Source organism: Pelodiscus sinensis, chromosome 7, assembly GCF_052426305.1.
Source record: "Pelodiscus sinensis isolate ZL-2025 chromosome 7, ASM5242630v1, whole genome shotgun sequence".
Taxonomy (NCBI): Eukaryota; Metazoa; Chordata; order Testudines; family Trionychidae; genus Pelodiscus; species Pelodiscus sinensis.
The window spans coordinates 4735466-4754940 of NC_143058.1; the positions used below are offsets into that span (position 1 = coordinate 4735466).

The following is a 19475-nucleotide window of genomic DNA, read 5'->3' on the forward strand; positions in this document are numbered from 1 at the left end:
ATTTGACAAAAACCTACTTTGCATTAGGCTTTATAAATCCCTTAAAAAACTTATTGGGAGTCTAATCTGATATTATCTCTTTGCTATATTTTTTCCTCTCTCGGTCTCACAGAGAAGAAGATACCAGAAGTGCTCAAAGCTTAATTAACTCAGGACTCTATATTAGAAATAACAAATTGGGGCCAAGACTCCACCTAACATCTTATAAACAACTCTGAAAATTGGTTAATCTGAGAATCTGGCCCTTGGACAAACGGTCAACTCCCAACTCAAAAGAACTATACATGTTTAACAGTAGTTATGACTTCAACAACATTTCTGGGCCAGTTTCACAAAATGGGCTCCCAGTTCCCTATGCAACATTATCTAGTTCAGAGATTTTCTACCACCAGAGAGGATACAGTCTGCTTGTTCAGAGCCAGGTTGAATTGCATTTTGTATTTCCTCCAGCAAGTCAAAATCCGGTAGCATCAGATGTCTCTGTACAGTAATGTTCTGATACTGATCACCACTGGCAAGGGTATTCTGTGTATCATCTGTACCAAACAGAACTACAGAGACTTCATCTTTACTCTCAGCAAACACCTGGAAATGGAGAAGGTACAAAAAGGACACAAAAATATACACAGTGTTGTGCACACATGTTAAACAGAAAGCAAACTGCACAAATTATGCAACTACACATTAATTATGGCAGACTCCACACTATCATATAGACAGTCCTTCCTAAATGTATGCATACACAGAGCTCATTAACTTAGACTTAAATTCAGCTAGCAGGCATCACTAATCAACATATGGGGGAGGGGAGAATGAGTAAGATTAAATCATTCCGTTCCCAGAGTAATTCTACAAGATACTAAATTTTAACAATGCTGAAACATTTTATAAGATGACAGCCCTCTTTTTCCATAAAAGCCTCTTGTATCTTAAAAGGGGGAGTGACTTCTCATCCACAAAAATATGCTGGGAGTAAAGCCAGTGTTCACATGAAACAATTAGAATAATTCTAACAAGTTTCCCAGCTAAACACAATATAATCAAATAAAAAGAACAAAGAACAAGAGTCTAAAGAGCCTCACTGTTTTCCTTTCATTTCTAACCTTCTAAGAGTGTCATGCTCAAACAGAAATCACACATACCTGCCGCTGCACGAACTTCGTCATCACCTTCTTAGCTTGCTCAAATGGAGACTCCTCTCCAGGAGCAGAATTGCTCATTGCAAAGCCTACATCCATACACAGCACTATGGCTGCCTGGAAGAAAGTACCAAACTGATTAGAATGTGATGGGGCACACTTCAGTGAAATCATGGAGTTAATTCATTCCTTGATCAACATAAAACTTACATTTCAATTTACTGCATTGCTAATCCCTTTTGTTGTTTTAACTCCTCATTTGTATGCATAGAGGATAAGAATACAGCATTTCCCATACTTAATCAGACTAGTGGTCTACTTAGTCCAGTATATGTCTCAGGATTTATCTACCTTTAGTTTATATAAAGCTGAGGTGTGAATCTAGTTCGCCCCGGTTTAATTCTGCATGGACTCTGTTGACCAATGTTAACAGTTGGATAATGTGCTTTATTTTATCCTCATTGAAATGGGGCCAGATCAAAGTGCATTAGCAAGCTATTAATGAACATTAGCAGAGTTCATGCAGGTAGTCTTGAGCAGAATACAGGTTGAACCTCTCTAGTCTGGCACCTTCGTGACCTAACCGGTGCTGAGCCAGGGAATTTGCCAAACCATGGGAGATCAATACTGTCTAGCAGCATTATCAACACTTTCCCTGCTTACTGGGCTCTGAGAAGACATCTAGGGGTAAATTAGAGCTAAATAACAGCACAAAACACTGAGAGCCAGGACCACTGGCTGTAAACAAACTTTATGGGACCATGGAAAACTTGGCCACACCCATAAGAGGACATCCAGTTAACTAAAATCAAGCCAAACCATAGATGTTGCCAGACCAAAGAGTGCTGGGCAAGAGAGGTTCAACCTGTAAGTGTATAGCATAGAGGTGTAGAACTATCAGGTTAGACAGGACTGCAAGGGTCATTTAGTTCAACCACATGCCAAGACACAGCATGTATGTGTCTAAATCATCCACGACAGATGGCTAACCAGCCTCTTTTTGGAAACCTCCAGTGAAGGAAATTGCATGATTTTCCTAGGAAGTTTGTTCTATTGTCCTATTGTTCTTACAGTTAGGAATTTCTTTTCCTTGTATTTAATGTAAATCTGCTAAGATGTAGTTTGAACCCACTTTCATTTATCCTGTTCTCTGTGGCAAGGGAGAACAATTTTTCTTCACCTTTTTTATAGAAGTCTTTCAAATATTTGAAGATCACTATCACAACCCTTCTTAATCTCCTCTTTTCCACATTAAACATACTCAGTTCCTTTAAGCTTTGCTCATATGGCTTTTGAACTTGCCTCTGGATCCTTTCCGTACAGCTGTTACCAAAATCGGACACAGTACTCCAGCTGAGGCCTAACCAGTGCTGAATAGAATGGTACTATCACTTCCCATGACTTGCATGTATACCTCTGGTTAATACAAGCCCCACAAATTTTTTTTTTTTTTTTTTTGCAACAGCATTGCATCGTGAATTGTTGACTAATGTTGAGGTGGAGTAGATTCATACCCCAGCTTGCTACTGGGGAGGTAAAATCCTATTTAATTAGTTAACCGGTTAACTGATTAAATGGGAGCAGGTAGGGAGAATGGCATTCCCACTGGAGGCAGAGGCTGTTCCAGCCTAGTTGCTTTCAGCCCCACACAAGGCAGCATTCCCTACACAGCTTGCTCCCAGCAGCCCCACATGGGGTTGGCAGAGCTGCTGCCACTTCCATGCTCACTTCCACACAGGGCACAGGAGGACTGGAGCAGCCCTCCATCCGTGACAGGCCTCCGGCATGAGGCTGTTCCTTTGGGTATGGGTTAACCGTTAAAGGTGATACTTAATGGTTAACTGGTTTACCCATTAACATCCCTACTTGCCACAAATTAAATGTTCCTATAGATTAGCCCTCAAAGATTGGCCATGAACAGATGCTTCAGCGGAAGATATAAGAAATCTTGAAGCAAACTAGAATAGAATAATCTACCCATAGGAGAAGTGTTTTCCTAGCCCTGTCTATAAGCAAATTGGCTCATTACAAAGCATGAGTTTATTATTCCTTATGAAAGCTGTTTTAATATATTGGGTTTATTTAAAAAAAATCCTTAGTACAATTTTCAAAAGCACCTATGTGACTTGGGAGGCTTATGTTCTATTTTCAAATGCACTGTGGTTTTCTCATCTTGTTAGCACTTCTGATTATCTTTGTACAATGATCAGTGATTTTAAATGAGCTATTCAGTGATGCCAGGTCAATTTCTTGAGTGCTAACACAGTTAATTTAGAATCAATGTGTCTGAACAAATCAAATTATTCTTCCCAGTTTGGGGAGAAATATTACTTTGGATTTATTAATATTTAATCTGCCACTGTGTTGCCCATTCTTAGGTCCCTCTGAAGTTTTTCAGTCTCCACTTATCTTGATTAACTAAATAATTGTGTCATCTGGATGCACAAAGCCAGAAGATTAATTCAGCAAGGGAGCAAGCTGGACTGCTAGTATATGGGACTTTTTCTAGCTTGGAGACAATCATCGTTTCTCTGAGTGTACGTGTAACATGACTTTTGCTGCCATGACACAGTTCACCCACTTTGTGCGTCATACCACTTTTCCCCATTCTCTGTCCACCTATTCTATTTAGACAGTAACGTTACTTTTGACCCAAGAGGCTAGTTCTAAGTTCAGGGCCCTTCATGCTGTTCCATTTGGGAGGAAAAATTGATGACAGACACAGATACGTTTTTTGTAATTAAATGAGATTGAATCAAAGGTAAGTCCTGTTTCTCCACAGAGAGAAGGAACAAAAAACCAGCTCATAGCATCAAACTCTTTCAGACAGCACTCTGTCCCCAAACTTTTCTTTAAGCTTCTCCCAGGGCCACATACCATGTTCTAGGCTGTATCTGCTTGGCTTTCATTCTGCTTCTCTCTGTGCTATCTCTCTCAAACAAGCACTGACCAAAATATTTCCATCAATTAAAGCTCTAGCCCCTGCATTTGAAACCTCTTGGATTCAGTTCCTACTCAGCTTTTCCACATGCCTGTATTTGGAGGTGTTAGTGCTATTGTTTCAGTCATCTGATTACAATAGCTTCTTTACATTTACAGGCAGTCCCCGACTTTCGTCGGATCCGCACTTACGAATGGGGCTTTTCTCACCCCGGAGCTCACGGGCGGCGAGTCGCCACCCGTGTCCTCCGGGGCGAGAAAAGCTTCTCCCGGTCTCCCTGGTCTGCTGGGGGGGTCCAGCAAAGTCGCTGCCCCCCCCCCCAGCAGACCAGGGACACCCAAGCAAAGCCGCCGCCTGGGTGGCTTTGCTCGTTTGCCTGGGAGCAAAGCCGCCCAGGCAGCGGGACCCCCGCCGCCTGGGCGGCTTTGCTCCTGTCCCCCTGGTCTGCTGGGGGGGGGTCCAGCAAAGCCGCTGGACCCCCCCCAGCAGACCAGGGGGACAGGAGCAAAGCCGCCCAGGCGGCATCCCGCTTCCTGTGCGGCTTTGCTCCGGGGCAAAGGAGCAAAGCCACACAGGCGGCGGGGTCCCTCCGCCTGTGCGGCTTTGCTCAAGTCTCCCTGGTGTGCTGGGGGGGGCTCCCCCCAGCACCCTAGGGAGACAGGAGCAAAGCCGCACGGGCAGCGGGGTCCCTCCACCTGTGCGGCTTTGCTCGGGTCTCCCTGGTCTGCTGGGGGGGGAGGGCGCGCAGCTAGTGCGCCTCCCCCCCAGCAGACCAGGCTTTTGTTGCGGGACGCCTCGGGTAGAGCAGCTGGGGTGCTGCCGGGTTGGTCCTGTGGGAACCTACCGGGCAGCGCCCCAGCTGTTCTGTCCCAGGCTCTAGATTCAGCAGCTGTTGAAACTGATCAGGCTGATTCCAGGAAGCTGGGGGCAGAGCAATTCTGCCTCCGGCTTCCTCTAGTCAGCCCCTGGTCAGTTTCAGTGGCAGCAGCTGAATCTGGAGCCAGTTCCGACTTACATACAAATTCAACTTAAGAACAAACCTATAGTCCCTATCTTGTATGTAACCCGGGGACTGCCTGTATTCCCAAACTAGTATATTTACCCAGTATTGTTCAGGTCCTTAATTAATTTTGTTTTTATTTGGGAAAAAAAGGAAAATGTATGCACTAGGGATGTTAACAAGTAATTGGTTAGACGGACACCCAATAAGCATCACCTTTAAAGAGTAATGCTTACAAGGTAACGGTTAAACAGTACTCCAGGAACAGCCCCCACTCACAACCCAGCCATGGGCAGAGGGCTCCTCTAGCTCCACTGGGCATGCTGTGTGGGGCTGATGGTAGAGGCAGCCATGAGAGCTCCTTTGGGGAAGGAGCTGGAAGAAACAGTGGTGGTGGCAGCTCCCTTACTGCAGTCCCCATGGGAGAAGTCGGGAGTTGTAGCAACAGTCCCGAAAGACATTTTTAAAAACTTCGGTTATACTAAAGAGCACTCTCTGTGAAAACTTTTTTTACAAACAATTCAGTTTTTAAAAGTCAAGCTGATAGTGTGTTTTTAAGAGATTTAATCTGCCAGAGATGCATAAAGAAAATTCTTTTAATGCTCAAATTCTTGTTCTAACCATTTCAGAACAGAAGGAATGTGATTTGTCCTTTTCATATGTGTTCATTTTTTTAATTGTATCCTTTGGTATATATGGTTGTGACTATTTTCTTCCACTATTTGATCTGAGGAAGTGGGTCTGGCCCACGAAAGCTCATCATCTAATAAACCATCTTGTTAGTCTTTAAAGTGCTACATAGTCCTGCATTTTGCTTCAGCTACACCAGACTAACACGGCTACATTTCCATTACTATTTAACAGAAGAAGGGATCTGGATTCAGGCTATGTCTACACTGGAAAGGTTTAGCGACAAAAGTGCTGTAGACATGCAAAAGTCACCAAAAGTGAAAACTGGTCAAACTTGTTTTTCTCCCTCCCATTGTCAACATTTCATGGACACATTTCTAGCTCCCCAGTCAACAAAGCAATGTGGGTAGGCATCCCACAGTGCAATGTTGTGGGAAGGCAGAGCTGATCCCTGCATTTCTTGGGATTCCCTTGTAGCTCTGTGAGCTCTCTGTGCTAAGGAACATCAAAGCAGCACAGCAGTCCATCCAGCTCTCCCCCTGCAGCAGCCGAACAGAGGCACTCCAATTATTTGGTTTTTGTTCCCCAACTGAGCAGCTCACTCAGCTGTCAGATATTTCCCCAGAGCTTTGAAAGGGGAGAGGGGTATGCCTGAGGGGCAGCAGAGATCACAAAACACTGAGCAGAGCCATCAGGGTAGGCAGTGCTGGATACTGGCGGAAGTCAGTTCTGTTGACAAAACAAACAGCAGAGTCCACACTGACTCACTGTTGATACTAAAGGGAGAGGAAAAGTCTCTCGCCAGGTTGGAATTTTTGTGTGTCCAAAACTGGATGTTTTTCCCAACAAGAGTCCCATTGCAGTGTAAATGCTCTCACTGTTTTGTCGCCAAAAAGCAAGTTTTGGCGACTAAACGTGCCAGTGTAGGTAAGTCAGACAGCAAGGCAGAGGGTATGTCTACGTTGCAGCTGTGGACGTGAACGCCAGCTTGGGCAGACCGAACGGTACGTTGGCTAGCTCACTACAAGCGGCGGGGAGGATACCCCGGTGCCGGGCGCCAGTGCCGCTTGCGCAGGCGAGACGGGGCAGACGGGTTTGGACAGCCAGCGAGGAAATGGCTTTGCTCTTTATTTCGAAGAAGGGTAGCGATGTCCTTACAAGGCGGGGGAGGGTGTGGGAGGCAGACCAGGAAGAGAGGTGGGGGGGTAGGAGAAAGGGGTGTGGCACAGCCCAGGAGAGGGGAAAGGGGCGGGGCAGAGGCCAGCGCCTGAGGGGGGGGAAGGGGGCGGGGCGCAGCCCGGGAGAGTGGAAGGGGCGGGGCAGAGGCCAGCGCCTGAGGGGGGGAAGGAGGTGGGGCACAGCCCGGGGGCGGGGCAGAGGCCAGCACCTGAGGGGGGGGAAGAGGGCGGGGCACAGCCCAGGAGAGGGGAAGGGGCAGGGCAGAGGCCAGCGCCTGAGGGGGGAGAAGGGGGCGGGGCGCAGCCCGGGGGCGGGGCAGAGGCCAGCGCCTGAGGAGGCGAGAAGGGGGCGGGGCGCAGCCCGGGGGCGGGGCAGAGGCCAGCGCCTGAGGGGGGAGAAGGGGGCGGGGCGCAGCCCGGGGGCGGGGCAGAGGCCAGCGCCTGAGGAGGCGAGAAGGGGGCGGGGCGCAGCCCGGGGGCGGGGCAGAGGCCAGCGCCTGAGGGGGTAGAAGGGGGCGGGGCGCAGCCCGGGGCGGGGCAGAGGCCAGCGCCTGAGGGGGGAGAAGGGGGCGGGGCGCAGCCCGGGGGCGGGGCAGAGGCCAGCGCCTGAGGGGGGAGAAGGGGGCGGGGCGCAGCCCGGGGGCGGGGCAGAGGCCAGCGCCTGAGGGGGGAGAAGGGGGCGGGGCGCAGCCCGGGGCGGGGCAGAGGCCAGCGCCTGAGGGGGGAGAAGGGGGCGGGGCGCAGCCCGGGGGCGGGGCAGAGGCCAGCGCCTGAGGGGGGAGAAGGGGGCGGGGCGCAGCCCGGGGGCGGGGCAGAGGCCAGCGCCTGAGGGGGGAGAAGGGGGCGGGGCGCAGCCCGGGGCGGGGCAGAGGCCAGCGCCTGAGGGGCGAGAAGGGGGCGGGGCGCAGCCCGGGGGCGGGGCAGAGGCCAGCGCCTGAGGGGGAGAAGGGGGCGGGGCGCAGCCCGGGGCGGGGCAGAGGCCAGCGCCTGAGGGGGGAGAAGGGGGCGGGGCGCAGCCCGGGGGCGGGGCAGAGGCCAGCGCCTGAGGGGGGAGAAGGGGGCGGGGCGCAGCCCGGGGGCGGGGCAGAGGCCAGCGCCTGAGGGGGGAGAAGGGGGCGGGGCGCAGCCCGGGGCGGGGCAGAGGCCAGCGCCTGAGGGGGGAGAAGGGGGCGGGGCGCAGCCCGGGGGCGGGGCAGAGGCCAGCGCCTGAGGGGGGAGAAGGGGGCGGGGCGCAGCCCGGGGCGGGGCAGAGGCCAGCGCCTGAGGGGGAGAAGGGGGCGGGGCGCAGCCCGGGGGCGGGGCAGAGGCCAGCGCCTGAGGGGGGGAGAAGGGGGCGGGGCGCAGCCCGGGGGCGGGGCAGAGGCCAGCTCCTGAGGGGGGGGAGAAGGGGGCGGGGCGCAGCCCGGGAGAGGGGGCGGGGCAGAGGCCAGCGCCTGAGGGGGGAGAAGGGGGCGGGGCGCAGCCCAGGAGAGGGGGCGGGGCAGAGGCCAGCGCCTGAGGGGGGAGAAGAGGGCGGGTCGCAGCCCGGGAGAGGGGGCGGGGCAGAGGCCAGCGCCTGAGGGGGGGGAGAAGGGGGCGGGGCGCAGCCCGGGAGAGGGGGCGGGGCAGAGGCCAGCGCCTGAGGGGGGGGAGAAGGGGGCGGGGCGCAGCCCGGGAGAGGGGGCGGGGCAGAGGCCAGCGCCTGAGGGGCGAGAAGGGGGCGGGGCGCAGCCCAGGAGAGGGGGCGGGGCAGAGGCCAGCGCCTGAGGGGCGAGAAGGGGGCGGGGCGCAGCCCAGGAGAGGGGGCGGGGCAGAGGCCAGCGCCTGAGGGGCGAGAAGGGGGCGGGGCAGGGGCCAGCACCCCCGGGGGGGGGCCCTTGCACGGGGTAGGGGGCCAAGCCCAGGCACAGCGCGAAGAGGAAGCGCTACCGGCCGCCGTGGCCCCCCCCTCAGCGCGGGGCTGACGGGATCCTGGGACGGGGAGGACCCTGCCCCCGCCCTTACCTTGCTGCCCCCACGCGCCATCTCGCGCCTCCAGCCGGGTCCCGCGCTCTCCCGCTCCGGCCGGCAACCGGCCCCGCCGCGCGCGCGTTCCGCCCCCCCCCGCGTCAAGGGGAAGCTACGGCCGTTGCGCGGCAGCGCCACCTAGCGGGCGCGCCGCGCATGCGCTGCAGCCGGGCTGGGGCGGAGAGAGGAGGACGCAGCCTACGTCGCGCGGCCAGGGGGCTGAACCCCCCCGGCTGCAGCCTCAGCGCTGGCCCGGCAAGCGCCCTGACAGAGGGGGCGCCTGGAACCTGCACTCACCAGTTAACCTTCCTGGTTGCAGCAGCCTCCTGCTGCACGGGGAGCTGGTGAAAACCGCCTGCCCCTGCCCTGCGCTGCTGCTTTTAACCCGCATAGCGGCTCCCTGCCTGCCCCCCCCCCTCCTGCCTCTGTATCAGAGGCAGCAGCATGGCAGGGTGGGCAAGCAGGAGCGGGTTTAAAAGCAGGCCCCCTGTGCACACCAGCTCCCAGGGAGCCAACTGCTGGGAAATTGTCAGTGCTTACACGGTTACTTAATTACATGCATTTTAACATCCCTACTCCCAACCTACTCAGGGTGGTCAAATATTGGAATAAATTGCCAAGGGAGGTGGTGGAATCTCCCTCTCTGGAGATATTTAAGAACAGGTTAGATAGACATCTGTCAGGGATGGTGTAGACGGAGCTTGGTCCTGCCTTGAGGGCGGGGGGCTGGACTCGATGACCTCTCGAGGTCCCTTCTAGTCCTATTATTCTATGATTCTACTTCGGGGTCCTGACCACACCATTTGAGAAGCGGTGACTTAGAACAGTGGTTCCCAAACTTTTCGGCATCACGCCCCCTTTTTGATTTTTGAGAAACCTTCATGCCGCCCCCCCATAGCAGCCAAACTTGTTGAGCAAAAAAAAAAAGGAACTACAAAACTAAAATAGCAGCACAACTTTGGGGGGGGGGGATTGATGGAGGGAGGGTCTGGGTTGCCTTGTGGTCCTCTGGAATTTCTTTGTCCCCCAGTTTGGGAACCCACGACTTAGAACAAAAGCAGTTCAGAAAAAATGTATCTTAAAGGAAGCAAAAATTCTGTATGGATTTCCTGCTGTTGAGTCCCTTGGTCTGGGAAGCCTCCCCTGCTTAGCGGCCCTCCACAGAGTTTCTGTCATAGGTTGTTACCTTAGACTTCCAACCAGTCATCCCCTTTGTCCCCTGAGACAGACTTTTTAGCTCTTCTGTGTTATTTGCTCTCTAGCTGCCTAACTTCAGCAAACAAGTCTTGCTGCTTATTTGGGATTGGAGACAGGATTCTTGAAACTAACACCAAGGTCTCCAAACTGCAGTGCTGCTCCCATAGGAGGTATGGTTAAGGTATGGAGTATGGAGGACCTTGTGGGGGGCATGATGGGGCCCAGACCAGCCCCCCATAGGGAGAGGGCAGAGAAGAAGCACCACCCAGCCCTTCTCCAGCTCTGATCCCAGCTGCAGCCCCAGCCTCAGCCCCTAGCCAAGGCTCCATTCCCAGCCCTGCTCCGATGTACGGGGTAGCTAGGCAACAGAGCACTGTGCAGGTGTTACATGAAACCAGGTACACAGAAAACCCAGGGAACAACTGCAGGGTGGAAACAACATGCTGCCTTGTTTGTTCATTCACTGCTAAGGTTCATCACCCAGGAAAGGCAGGCCTTTTTTAAATTATCATTTATTTGTATTACTATAGCACTTAGGAGTCCCACTAATACACTAGGATCCCATTGTGCTAGGTGCTGTACAAACAGAACAAAAAGACAGTTCCTTCCCCCAAAGGGTTTGCAATCCAAATACAAGAGAAGAGTCAACAGATGGGGTGGACAGGTGGGAAAATACAAGGAAACATTGGGACAATATTGGCCAGTGTGAACCGTAGTTGTCTGAAAGCTACAGCCTCTAAACCATTTTCTAGTTTTTTTGTAGATATCTTGGCAAAGGAGAGTTTGACGGAGGGATGTGAAAGTGGATAACAATGTCTTGATTTTCAGTTAGACTATTCCAGAGGTAAATTTGCTCAATACTCTGGTGTCTCTAAATCTGGACCATAGGGCTGTGTCTAGACTGGCCAGTTTTTCCAGAAAATCAGCCGCTTTTCCGGAAAAACTTGCCAGCTGTCTACACTGGCCGCTTGAATTTCTGCAAAAGCACTGACTTCCTACTGTAAGAAATCAGTGCTTTTTGCAGAAATACTATGCTGCTCCCGTTCGGGCAAAAGTCCCTTTTGCGCAAAACTTTTGCACAAAAGGGCCAGTGTAGACAGCTGAGATTTGTTTTCCGCAAAAAAGCCCCGATCGCAAAAATGGCGATCGGGGCTTTTTGCGCAAAAGCGCATCTAGATTGGCCATGGACGCTTTTCCACAAAAAGTGCTTTAGCGGAAAAGCATCCGTGCCAATCTAGACGCGCTTTTCCGAAAATGCTTTTAACGGAAAACTTTTCCGTTAAAAGCATTTGCGGAAAATCATGCCAGTCTAGACGTAGCCCATGTTTCCCTGAAACATTACAGTTGAGCTAGGAACCTAGCTGCAGGCATTGCACCAAACACTTTCTTCCAGATGTTGGCTCAGAACCTCATCTCCACCCTCACTGAAGCCTGGTCCCACGTACTGGCCGGGAGCTTTGGCATAGCTGTATGGAAAGGTTGGTGAAAGTGACCTAATTTTACATTTGTACGGAAAGACAGAGCCAGCTACAATTAGCAAAAATTAAAACCATGTCATTCCCCACACACCACATTTGCAATCTTCCTTCTTCTGCATTCATTATTTTTTTTACCATCTCCATCCTTGCATACATGTGATTATATAAATATCTCAGTGAAAAACACAGACTATTGCCCCAAACAACTTCACTCCCCACCTCCTCAGGTCTATTTACACCCTAGAAAGGACCCTCTCTTCACTTCTGTATCAAGTTTCAATGGTCCATCTCATCTCCCCCTCGTCTACACAGAGGATCCTTGTAGACAGTCATAAAGACTGATTAATGAGCTCCATCTGGGGATGCCGGAGCATTTCTGGCCTGGATTGAAACTGGAATGGCTTTGCTTATAATGCCTGCCAAAGAGACTTGATTCATTGGCTCTTTCCATTTTACAGCCTGCCACGCTCGGATATAAATAATAAACATGTGAAATCTGCACAGAAGCAGCAGCCAGGGCCATCCAGATAACCTAGCCTGCAACAAAAGCGTGTTGGGAATACTAATCTCTTGTCACCTTCCTCAGCAGAAGGTGCTCTTATTCATTTCTCCCTTTTTCCTTTCTGTTACCCCAGAATAGACAAGGCCTGACTTGAACACAGTCCCAGGCAGACATAGTGAGGAGACTTCCCTTCATTCAACCCTTTTCCAAGGGAGCGAGGAGAAGAGCCTCCCTGTTTTGTCATAAGAAGGAATGCATTATCCAGAGAGCTGCAGCTGTCACTGAGCATGGCAGCCCTTATTGAATGTGAATGGGTTCAGTGCAAGATGAGTGAGAGCTTTTTTGCCTTTCTCTCTGTTGGAGCAAAATGACAGTGTAGATCCTAAGAGTTCCTGCAGCCAAAACTACACTGGAGGGTGGCTGGGAGTAACTTTATTGAAATAAATAACCTTCCAGAGAAGGGTTGCATCCGATCATATTGAGACCCTTCTGGGGTCCTCTTACAAGACTGAGTACTAACTACAAAGGCCCGCAGAACATAGGAATGAACACACTGGGTCAGACCAAAGGTCCATCTATCTCAGTATCCTGTCTTCCAACAGTGGCCAATGCCAGATGTTCCAGAGGAAGTGAGCAGAATAGGTAATCATCAAGTGATTCCTCCCCTGTCTCCCATTCCCAGCCTCTGGCAAACAGAGTCTAGGGACACCATCCCTGCTCATTCTGCCTAATTGTCATTAATCTACCTGTCCTCCATGAATCTAGCTCTTTTTTGAACCATGATAGCCTTGGGCTTCACAACATCAACTAGCAAGGAGTTCCACAGTTTGACTGTGCATTGTGTGAAGAAAAACTTCCTTTTGTTTGTTTTAAACCTGCTACCTATTAATTTCATGTGGTGACCCCTAGTTCTTGTGTTATGGAAAGGAGTAAATAACTCTTCTTTATTCACTTTTTCCACACCAGTCATGATTTTATAGACCTCTATCACAATCCCCCATAGTCACTTCTTTTCTAAACTGAATAGGCACAGTCTTATTAATATCTCATCATATAGCAACTGTTCCATACCACTAATCATTTTTGTTGCCCTTTTGTGAACTTTTTCAAATGCCAAGGTATCTTTTTTGAGAGGAGGTGATCACACCTGTATGCGGTATTCAAGAAGTGAGCACCCGCACCTCCTTGAAGGCATTGAGGGACCCAGTGGATGTGGCCCGGAAGATCTTTTCCTGGAGTTGATGTTTCAGGAGAAAGATACAACACTAGGGGCTCGTCTAGACTACGCGGAAGACTCAAAAGAGGATATGCAAATTCCATAGGAATTTGCGCATCTCCTTCCGATCTCACTTTCCTCATTTTTTGAGGAAAATCAGCTTTTTAAAAAAGGGCGGGGATGCCAAAAAAGCCACGTCCCAACTACTTTCACTTTCGAAAGCTCTGCTTTCAAAAGTGAGATCGGAAGAAGATATGCAAATTCCCACCGAATTTGCATATCCTCTTTCAAATCTTCCGTGTAGTGTAGACATAGGGTACGTCTAGACTACATGCCTCTGTCGCCAGAGGCATGTAGATTAGGCTACCGGGCATAGGAAAATGAAGCGACGATTTAAATAATCACCACTTCATTTAAATTTACCTGACTGCCGCGCTGAGCCGATCAGCCGTTTGTCGGCTCAGCGCGGTAGTCTTGACACCTTGACAAACAGCTGATCGGCTCAGCGCGGCAGCCAGGTAAATTTAAATGAAGTGGCGATTATTTAAATCGCCGCTTCATTTTCCTATGCCTGGTAGCCTAATCTACATGCCTCTGGCAACAGAGGCATGTAGTCTAGACGTACCCATAGCCTAGGCCAGGCTGGTGGGGACAGGGGCAGAAGAGTCTGTGACCACTATACCACACACCCTTCCTATGGAACCCAAGATTCCAGATGAGTCTCACCCTCTTGGGTCAGCAAATATCTGAAATCCTCTGGCAAAGTGTGTCTCTCGTCCCACTCTAGTATCTGCTCCACATAGAGGGTGAAAACCTATTACTGCTCTTAGGATACCTCACTTTAAATGTCAGAATCCTGTTTTGCAAATCTAAAGGCTCCAAGCTTGCTGATAAGTAGGATGTGTGTAGGATGCCATTGGATGGAATTTTTGGAAGTAGAGGGGGAGGGTAAGTTTGTTTGTCTGTTTTTTACCCTGGGGAAATAATTAAGGCCCCTTGTATTATATGTATCATGATGTGTTTAATTATATGATTTTTCAATGCACAGGGCAGGCCATGCTCTGGAGATGAATCAGAGAAAGAGGCAGTTGTCCATAGCACAAGATCTTTGCCACATTTGTTGCTGGAGTTGGAAGATACACAGTGAATGAAGCATGGGGTGGCAGGAAGAGAAAGGATGGTCTCCTGGTTAAAGAATTTCAGTGCCACCACGGAGAATTGGATAGTATCTTTGCCTTAGGCCACATATTGAATAACAAAGATAAAACAAAATATTGAATAGTTGCTCGTTAACTAAGTACTGTCCAACTCGTGCAGTAACTCTTTTGGAAGTTAATTAAAGACTGTACCCTAGTGCATATGTAAAAGGGAGCCATTTGATTGTACTGGCAACTTTAAAATCTGGTATTTCCTAATTTTTAAATTATTTACTTTACAACCTTAATCTTTTAACATAGTTTTTTGGGTGTCATGTAGCTCAGTAGTTCTCCATCTTTTGCACTGGTGACTCCTTTTACACGGCAAGCCTCTGAGTGTGACCTCTCCCCTTGTAAATTGACACTTTAAAAAAATATTTAACACTATTGCAAATACTGGAGGTGAAGCGATGTTTGGGGGGTGACAATTTGTGACCTCCCCAAATAATAATCTCATTAAATCCTGAGGGATGGGGGTGTCCCAGATTCCAGTTTGAGAACCCCGGCAGTAGCTTATATTTTTCCTCTTTGTAGGCCAGCCACTGGCAGGCAACATGACATTTAATCAGATCAAGAATTCTCTCCTGTGCAGGGGATTAGTAACATCCTCACCAGCCAGTAAATTTTTTGTAATAGGATCCCAAGTTCAGCAAAAGGGATCTATGAATTCAATAACTGCAGAAAAGTACTCAAGGTTTCAAAACAAAGCAAACCAATCAACAACCTCTCCCTCCCCCTTCTTCCATTCCCAGTTCTGAAAGTTTGGGTTTTAAAAGTTCGCGTGCAACTGAGTCCTGATACACTGGTTTTTTGCTCAGAGCACTGTTGTCATGACTAAATTCTAAAGCCTTAGATTAACAAAAGGGTTTCTAATGGAGCTGATGAAAGACAATTTCACTCTAGTGTTGCAAGCAGCAAAATACTGCTCATTGTAAAGCTACTGGCAGCCTCCCAGCTGTTCTTGGTAGTATTAAAATCATCCTGATGTTAGATGTTTAAATCCGCTCCACCATATGGTTGCCTGGCAATGATTTATATGGCTACTACCAATTTGGGGTCTGATTTTACTCACTCATGAGTAGAACCCCCTGGCTTCAATAAGGCTGCTCATAAAAGGGATGTAGGACTGGACCGTAAGCAGTAAGTCTAGAGGGCTCTTCAATCAAAGGTTTGGGATGGTAGGAGGAGTGGAAATCTGACAAAAGAATAGCAAATTGCATTGAGTGAATCAGGAAAAAAGGAGATCGGAGAAGGTAAATAGGTGAGGAAAAGATTTTAAATATGGAGCCAAATTAAACTGCAGTTTACACAGCTGGAAAACCCCCACCAAGCTGCACTGTAGAAATCAGCAGGGCTACATTCTGCCCAGAGGCATCGCATGCCATTGTGCTACATGCAAGCCAGAACTCGGTTATCTTAGAAGCACCCTAATCCATCTCTTTTCTCTATATCCTGTCGGTTTCACAATCAGGTGGCTTGTTGCTGTCCTGCATCCCTTTGTCTAGGTTATTGTTCCTTGCCTTTAGCAGTCCAGATGCAGTTGTGGCCTCCCTAGGAAATGCTCTCATGGGGCATGCTTTTCTGACTATAATAATTAATGCCATCAAGCCTCGGCATTTGTTTCAGCATAAATTAAATCCTCTTGGTCCCATCATCCCCACCGACAGCGTGCACGTATACACACGCTCACTGGGGCCACCCATTAATCCTCACAAAGCAGGAATGTGTCCCACATTCTTCAGATCAGAGTGAGAGATGGCTGGGGACAGGGAGAGGAGAGATTCTTCATCTGTCTTGGAAGCAAGCAGAAAGCAAACCTCTGCTTTGCAAAGGCTGTTGTGTTATTCTCTTTCATAGCTGAATGGGTGATCCCATTCTGGAAGTCCCAGTCACCTCCCAGCTACTAGAAAGTGATTGGAATTATGTGAGAAGGATGAAGGTTGGGGAAGCATTTTTTATAGGGACAACTATCTAGTTTGTGCACCTGGTAAGTAGGATCCTTTAGGACAGGGGTGTCCAAACTTTTTTCAAAGAGGGCCAGATTTGATGAAGTGAACAAGCGTGAGGGCCGACCATTTTGCCTGACATTCTTTGAACCATTAAAATTACATGCAAATTAACTATTTTATGCAAAGTTTATTGCAAACGGCATACTTTTCATTTCGTCACATGGATGACAAATCTAAACAGGTGTTAAATCACTCTGCCTTTCATATCTGAAGGCCAGATGAAAAAAAAAATCCAGGAAGCTGAAATATATGTCAGGAACATTGTAAAGTACATTACATATTATTGGTAATAAAGGTTGTCTGTCAACTTTTAAGTTAAAAAAATATGAACAGGAACATAACACCAAGTATACATGTTGTGTCCAAATATATTTATAACTGATTTAGACCAACTGACATTAATTGAGATTTTACAATGTATTCATCTCAATACATATGGATTCGTTGGGGGCCATAAAAGATAGATATTGCCAAATTACCTGTGGGGCCGTATTAAACCGGAACACGGGCCACAATTGGCCCGCGGGCCGGACTTTGGACATGCCTGCTTTAGGAGCTGATGCAGCTTGTCATGATGGCCAGCCTCCAGCACAGGGGCTGTCTACACTGGCCCCTTGAATTTCCGCAAGAACAATGACTTCCTACTGCCTGAAATCAGTGCTTCTTGCGGAAATGCTATGCTGCTCCCGTTCAGGCAAAAGCCCTCTTGTGCGAATGCTTTTGCGCAAGAGGGCCAGTGTAGACAACACGGTATTGTTTTGCGCAAAAAAGCCCCGATGGCGAAAATGGCGATCGGGGCTTTCTTGTGCAAAACCGCGTCTAGATTGGCATGGATGCTTTTCTGCAAAAAGTGCTTTTGCAGAAAAGCATCCGTGCCAATCTAGATGCTCTTTTCCGCAAATGCTTTTAACGGAAAACTTTTCCGTTAAAAGCATTTGCAGAAAATCATGCCAGTCTAGACGTAGCCAGGCTGTTTTTGGTTTTTTAGCCTTTAATTTTTATAAATAGTCTTTTTCTGGCACTGGAAATAGCCTTACATTGTCAGGGAGTTAGGGTTCAATGAGATGTAGAGCAGCAGTGTAAAGGAGAGGCGCTATAGGCAGTGGCTGTTTGAATTACTGCTAGAACTGGTTCAGATTCAGAAGCAAAGTGCGCCCTGAGTCTGGATTTTCTGTATGTAGCCAAATGCTCAGCCACAAAATAGTCACGTGTGACTGTGCAAAATGAGGAGTGCGGGGGAATGTACACGTGCTAGTTCCTGCCAGGCACATTCTTCTCTGCACAAATTAGGATTTTTGTGAGACTTTTGGCAAATGTTTGCGGGGTTTGCAAAACAAATTTCAAATCTTTCAGACTATCCTTGAAACTAGGGTTTCTTTCTTGAGTGGAAATGGAGTCTCAGAAATGGTCCGGCTTTATAGCACGGGTGGGGCACTTAAGGCCTGGGGGCCAGATGAAGCCACCCCACCCGGCTTTCATGGACCAGCCCCTGAGGCCTGGGGCTCCCCCCCAGCACTGGGGAGCCTGCATTGGTACTTCAGTCTCCCTGCTGCCCCATTGCAGGGCTGGAAGCACACAAATTCTATGAGGCTGGGCCCCCAGGCTCTGGTGTGCAAGAGAAATGTGGGAAGTGTCTTTCTCCTTCTCGGTCAGGGGTTATGTCAGTGAGGGTTTTTGGGGTTTTTTTACTTCTCACTTGTGTGCAGCCCCCAACTAATTTTTCTGTGGGTCCCCTACCCCTTGCCTTAGAGCAGAAGTTGTAACATTTTGCAAGCTTTTTATGAGATCGCAATGGAACGGTGAGACATTGCACATCTCATTTGGCTGCAGTGTATTTCATACAGCCCTAATTAGGGCTCATAGCTGCTATGGACTGCCACCAGTATAGGACAAAATAATCACCCGCACTTGAGGGAAGGCATTACTGTCATCTGCATTTGGTCACCACGAGGTAACTTTACTCACACTCATTGGATCCGATCAGACATACCATTCGGCAGAGGGCAGCGAGGATACACACTTCATCAAAGGACCAACTGACTAAAGGATAAACTTAAAAAACAACAAATGGTCTGGTAGCACTTTATAGACTAACAAAACGTGCAACCCCTGGTGCATGAGATTAAAGTGTAGAAGCTGTAGAAACCATTTTCATGTTTAGCTAGAAGCCATCTTGTATATCAGAAACCATTTCAGCTTTTCTCTCAAGCACGTAGACCAGAGTAAACTTTCTGTCACCCCGTGAGAAGAGGCCTACAGGATGGGCTATTGGTATGTATTAATTGGGCTGGTTGGGACAGGAAATGTACTCCCTTGTACCTGTCCGCCATCTTGTTGATAAGGATTTGTTTTTCCAAATTTAATTGAGGATTTCTGTAATTGGATGCCCTGACGTCAAACTGTTGGGCTAAGGGTATAAAGATACTAGAATTGATTGTATTAGCAGCCTTACTGGGCCCGGCTCTGCTGTGACCACGTTTGGCTCATGCTGTGCTTTATTAATTAATAAAGCTGTTTGTTAGCTGCCTAAACACAGAGGAGCGTGTTTTTGCTTCGACAGAAGGTTTGACAGCCCACCTTAGGGAAATCTACCACCAGCTCCCCGAGGGAAAGAGCTGGCATCCTTGGACGGTAGAAAGGATACAGGAGCTCATGAAGGTAGAGCAACTCCTCCAGTGGCACACTGGATAAGGTACCTGCCCCCGGTGTATAAAATTGAGGGTTCAAGATCTACCTGTGGTAGGGAAATCCACCACCAGCTTCCCACAGAAAACCACTGCCACCCTTGGAAGGTAGGAAGGATAAAAGAGGCCCTGAAGATAGGGAGGTTGGGGGGCTTCTCCAGTGGCACAATGAATGAGGTACCTGCCCCAGCTGCAAAACATGTGGTGCCATTTACATATTTGGTTAGTCTATAAAGTGCTGCCAGACCCTTTGCTGTTTTTAAAGTTCATCCTGTACAGACTAACTCAGCTACCACCTGACAACTAAAGTTTGTTATTA

General features: G+C 49.1%; 1 protein-coding gene across 2 annotated transcripts in view; it reads right to left on the reverse strand.

Moving 5' to 3' along the window:
* XRCC5 (X-ray repair cross complementing 5) overlaps positions 1-8992 on the reverse strand; it is an 89627-nt gene extending 80635 nt beyond the window's left edge. Inside the window, exons 1-3 of one of the 2 annotated variants that reach the window (XM_075933031.2) lie at positions 8872-8992; positions 1143-1256; positions 402-585 (exon numbers count right to left, since the gene is read on the reverse strand). In XM_075933031.2, coding sequence (XP_075789146.2) covers positions 402-585; positions 1143-1256; positions 8872-8892 — 319 coding nt within the window. In that variant the 5' untranslated portion in view covers positions 8893-8992. Of the gene's footprint in view, positions 1-401; positions 586-1142; positions 1329-8871 lie in introns of those variants that run through there. The other variant, XM_089779634.1, reaches the window with a different exon arrangement.
* Between the last annotated feature and the right edge of the window lie 10483 nt (positions 8993-19475).